The 5,688-nt window shown below is 36.0% G+C and overlaps 1 protein-coding gene across 1 annotated transcript; it reads left to right on the forward strand.

The window, feature by feature from the left end:
* Positions 1-232: 232 nt before the first annotated feature.
* Positions 233-5,688, forward strand: LOC144334828 (beta-defensin 109-like). The gene is made up of 2 exons (XM_077966590.1): positions 233-414; positions 5,340-5,688. The coding sequence occupies exons 1-2, from the start codon at positions 357-359 to the stop codon at positions 5,543-5,545; spliced, it is 264 nt and encodes an 87-aa protein (XP_077822716.1). The 5' UTR covers positions 233-356; the 3' UTR covers positions 5,546-5,688.

The raw sequence follows: 5,688 nt of genomic DNA on the forward strand, positions 1-5,688 counted from the left end.
AATTTTACTTCAGTTCCTACTATATTACCTGGCAAACAATACTTTATACTTAAAGTAAGAGCAATGATTATTGCATGTGCATGTTGAAAATAATAAAGAAAGCAGGTGACAGTAAGACATCCTGAGTCTTTTGGAAATAAATAGCATTCACCTGCTTTCTCATCCATTGAGATATCACCAGATTTATGTACTTGTGTGTCCCTGGAAGTTTCTTGTGGGAGATTTAGTTATTCTCTTTTCGTTAGGCTCTACTAACCAAGAACAAATCACAGACTCAGAGAGCATCATAAAAAGGCCCAGACCCACGATGGCCAGAGACTCCAGGCTCAACCCACATTGATGCTGGCCCTTCAGCCATGAGACTCCATTTGCTTCTTCTTATTCTCCTTCTTTTTTCAATTCTTTTATCCCCAGGTAAGTTGGTAGCTGATTACTACAAGGTTCTGCAGATTAGAAGGCTATATCCCTGGCCAGACAAGATCCTAGAATCAGTCCTGTGGGTTCAAGAACCTAATATTTACAGCTTCACTAGGACAATAATAGGGAAAAATAGAAAAGAGACTCATTTAGCAGTAGTTCCTGTTGATAAGATTCCATCCATGTTTTTTGATCTAGTGAGTGGATATAATAATGGATGCTGCTGAAATTCAATCCTGTCAGATCAAACTGCCTACATGTAAATTTCCATGTCCCACCAAGACATCTCAAGATACAAAGTAAGAATACAACAGAATGTGACCTCAATGAGATGTCTTTGCGGGAACTGGAAATTTATATGCAGGCAGTTAGACCTGACAGGATTGAATTTCAGCAGCATTTATTATTATATTTGCAGAGGTTGCAGTGAGACAAGATCGCGCCATTGCACTCCAGCCTAGGAGACAGAGTGAGACTCCAGAGAGAGAGAGAGAGAGAGAGAGAGAGAAAGAGAGAGAGAGAGAAAGGAAGGGAGGGAGGGAGGGAGGGAGAGAGGAAGGAAGGAAGGAAGGAAGGAAGGAAGGAAGGAAGGAAGGAAGGAAGGAAGGAAGGAAGGAAGGAAGGGGAGAGAAAGAAAGAAAGAGAAAGAAAGGAAAGAAAGAAAGAAAGAAAGAAAGAAAGAAAGAAAGAAAGAAAAAGAAAGAAAGAAAGAAAGGAAAGCAAGCAAGCAAGCAAACAAGCAAGCAAGCATTAGTGAGGGAGAGTGAGTGAGAGTGAGTGTGTTTGGGCCCCTACTGATGATGCTAAACTATCACAAGCCCACACTCAGCCTTTCAACATTTGCTGGAGATTCACTTGTTTCCTTGTTATCTCCACCAAGGGCAGCTTCCTCCTGCTTCTGCTGCTGCAACTCAGCTAGGCACAAAGCATCTGTGGATCCGTTCTTTTTTCAGCAGGGCTTCATCACTTTGAATTTAAGTTAATTAGCTTTTTTTGAGACCTCAGTTCTGTGTTTTAAAATGAAATCTATGATCTATAGATTATCCAGCTTATTCTCTTTGTCAGGGCAAGAGTATTTTTCTATAACTTTCTAAATTCTAAACAAAAGTAAAAGTTCACTTCTTTTCAGAATCCCCACGTGTCAGAAAGTGTTACTATTATCATCAGTTTAGTGATATTTATGGAATACCAAGTTGACTCTAATATCAGCTTTTGGGTTAAATTCTTTCTTTCTGATATGTAGCCTTTGAAATTTTATTTGCTGCAGATCTCTTGGTAGTGAACAATTTTCATTTTTATCTGTCAATTTCATATTGTGATTTTTGATCTGGAAAGACAGCATTACTGAGTACCCAATTCTATATTAACAGTTATTTGCTCTCAACATTTGTTGATACTAGTTTACTCATTTTTAGTTTTTGCTTTACTATAATAATCAGATAAATATTATTTCATTATAAATTATCCTTTTTTCAATGTTTGTATGGTCTGGTGTTTGGTTTTAATGTTTTATAATTTAACTAAAGTGAGTTTATTTTTATATCATCTGTTAGAAATATATTCTTTGAATCAATGGATTTATACCTTTTCTTAATTTCTTTTTGAGAATCTCTTGAAATGGTGAATCCTTTTACACTTCTCTCCCCCCATATTTGAATTAAATAAATGTTAGACCTTGTGTTTCCATGTTACATTCTGGGTATATCATTTAAACATTTTTTTCTTCACTAGTTATCCTCTTACCTGTGTCTAATATATCATTAATAACTTGCATTTATTTTTAAATTATTTTTTGTTTCAGACCTGCCTTTATTTTTATTTTATTTTTTTTTGGAGATGGAGTCTCGTTCTGTTGTCCAGGCTGGAGTGCAGTGGTGCGATCTTGGCTCACTGCAACCTCCACCTCCCGGGTTCAAGCGATTCTTCTATCTCAGCCTCCTGAGTAGCTGGGACTACAGGCACCTGCCACCATGCTCGGCTAATTTTTATATATATATTTTTTAGTAGAGACAAGATTTCACCATCTTGGGCATGCTGGTCTTGAACTCCTGACCTCGTGATCCACCCATCTTAGCCTCCCAAAATGCTGGGATTACAGGCATGAGTCACCACGCCCAGCCAGACCTGCCCGTTTTTTCTGTCATCTATATTGTTTTACTATTGTTTTTACATCTTTGTAATAGTAGATTGTTTCTTTAAACAATTGATACATACCTGCTTAATTATTTCTCCACATTGACGATTTCAATACATCTAGTTTTAAAGGGTTTAGATATGCTATTCATTTCATTAACTTTTATTCGTGGTGTCTTGCTTACCTGATCATTTTTAATACTGAACTCATTGTTCATCCTTAACCTGACATCATTTTATGGTCTGAAATGAGAATGCTATTATCCAGACTTCCTCTGTGAAGCTGACTCAATGCTTTAACTCAATATAGAAGTTTCAGCATTAACAAACTGGAACTTCTGATGGCCCAAGAGTCAGTAGTACCATCATTAGCATTACTGATCATAGCAGATCTTCCCAGAAGATCTGGGAAACCCTCACCCCCCTCCATCAGCTATCCAATACAAAGTGCCCACTGCTCAAGCTCCAGTTCACAGACTATTTTTGTGTTTGAAAGAGGAGATATTTTAAGAACTTGCCTAACCATTTTCAGGGATAGAAATGTTTCAAAGAGATCCTCTACTATATATATGTTCTATAGCAGCAGTCACTTGAGAGCAGCTCACTTGCAGTCATGGCCAAAAGCCTAAATCTTTCTTTCATTCTAGTCACACCTATTTTGTATCTTTTGGGGATATCTCAGATTCAGATGCATTCATAGTATTCTATGATTTGCGACACTACTATAGATTCTTCAAAATGTTACAACATTCCAATGGTATGTTGGGAGGTATAGAAGGAGAGGAAAAACAATGGGCTCAAATGTCCTCTGACTTCTCTTCTTACAATATGTTTCATTGTTCAAAACTTTTAGAACTATATTAATACAGCATTGACAGTGGGCATTCTTCTTTTCCTTCTGACTTTAATAGGATTGAAGGAAGGGTTTTGCTATGAAATTGCTATATGGGTTGTATTCAGATAAATTTTGACTTTATAAAGCCAATATTCTCCTCATTATTTTTAAATGCTTACCAGGATTCACAGTATTATTTTCAGTTCTCCCTGTTTAAAGGCATATTTAAATAACTTGATGACTTGGGTATAGTATATATGTTACTCTGCTACAGAAACAGAAAAACCACCACCATATTATATTCTAAGATACTTGGTACACCAATTGCACCATCTTTTTTTTACCTAAGACATTCAATTCTTCCACAGGTGGGAGCACATGAATTAGCATCATTTACTACTCGTAGCTTTCACTACAGACTTTCAGACTTATGGTGCCCAAAAGAAATAGAATACTTCTAGCTGGGTTTAAAAGCTACAAATAAACATAGGAAATATACACTATTTTGAAAGTATCACTTGAGTGTTATGCATGTATTTCAATATTATATTGCTAATTTTAATTGTTCAAAGTTAAAGAGCTTCAACCTCCCCCTCATGCATTCCTGAATCACCCATTATTCCCACACATACATTGTTTGATACAGCATAAACCTAAGTAAATAAAGATGTGGCAAAATGAAAAAAATAAAATAACGTTATACCATTCTCATCTGTGAATGTCATCAGTAGACAGATGTGAATAAAAGTAATGTGATTATAATTTTAAAAATCATATTTAATAGGATCCATTTATTATTAAATGAACATTAGGCTACTTAATGAATAATAAATCTTTGACACAATGAAAACTCTTAATGCAGAGTGAGACCAAAATGAAAGTAATAACTGTTTTTCTCCTAACCCTTGCTTTAGTTGGTCTTTCCACCAGACTGTCACTTTAAGGATATTATAATAGCACAAAGCCACCAGCTTTACCATTAGAGAGATCTTCATTAAATTATCTTTGTTGTAATAAAGGTTATCTGGAGGAAATACTGGTCTGGACACAATAATAAATGTCAAGCTTTCTAATATTTTCCACTTTTAGACACAAATTGAAAGGATCATTTATAATGTCAAAAATATACTTTTTTCTAACTAATCTATCCTATGACTAAGACGCTATTAGCAATTAAAGTAGATAGAGCAAATCTAAATGTGGAGAGAAAAAGTAATTTCCACTTGTTTGAACAGATGAAAGCACGAATAAATTGAAAGCCTGAAATATTAGCTTGGGGGAATAAAATCACTCGGGGGAGCAAAAGCAGGATATACCAGCCTTTAACTCTACACTTCCCCCAAGAAAAAATTTATAGATAGCTATGTACAAACCAAAATAGCGCTGGGAGGGTTCAAGGGACCACTTAAGAAACTATAGCAACACAGTGAAGCCAAAAAAAAAAAAAAAAAAAAAAAGAGAGAGTGAAAGAAAAAAAAAAAAAAAAACAAAAACGAATAGCCATATAGAAAAAACAACTCCTGAAATCAGCATACCTGAGACAGCAGAAACATCTTTTTTGGCTAGGAACGAAAAAAGCAGAAAGGGATATCAGTATCAGCCACAAGGTGGAACCACTATGGCCCTCAGTAACCCTCTCTGGCAGAAGACACTGGCATTTTTGCCCTGCAGTAAGCAACAGCCATTTCTGAGAGAAAATCCAGAGGAAAAGATGAAGATGTACCATCCCCGCCCACATCCCTTTTCCCCCACCAAAAATACCGTGACTGTTGTGCCAAACCAGGATCGGAACTACTACCTTTCTTAATCTGCATGTGTCCCTGACATATGAGCAGCAACCATTTCAAAAGCTCCCACATAGAAATGCTCATACTAAATTTATTCTGTTACTTAAGACTGTTTATGGATTTACATTCCATTGGTGGACTATCTCACTGGATCTTCTTTCCTGCAGTAAGAGGTGGTTTGGGTGCTGCTGAAGGTCATTGTCTCAATTTGTCTGGTGTTTGCAGAAGAGATGTCTGCAAAGTAGTAGAAGATCAAATTGGTGCCTGCCGAAGAAGGATGAAGTGCTGTAGAGCATGGTGGATTCTAATGCCAATTCCAACACCACTTATCATGTCAGATTATCAAGAACCCCTTAAACCTAAGTTGAAATGAAACTGATGTAAAATAAAAATACATCAAAAGTGAAGTTATTTGCATCTAAGAATATTGAAATATACATATTAAGTACTTCCATCTTGATAACCATCTTGTGTTTTCACTTATCAACATAAATGAATAAATACTAATTTCAAATA

The sequence above is a fragment of the Macaca mulatta genome, chromosome 15 (genome assembly GCF_049350105.2).
Source record: "Macaca mulatta isolate MMU2019108-1 chromosome 15, T2T-MMU8v2.0, whole genome shotgun sequence".
NCBI classification, from domain to species: Eukaryota; Metazoa; Chordata; class Mammalia; order Primates; family Cercopithecidae; genus Macaca; species Macaca mulatta.

Excerpts from the sequence above, each read along its gene's own strand:
- LOC144334828 (XM_077966590.1), top strand. The coding sequence starts at position 357 with ATGAGACTCCATTTGCTTCTTCTTATTCTCCTTCTTTTTTCAATTCTT. Across the intron at positions 415-5,339 it reads TTCAATTCTTTTATCCCCAG|TAAGAGGTGGTTTGGGTGCT; the intron begins GTAAGTTGGTAG and ends TCTTTCCTGCAG.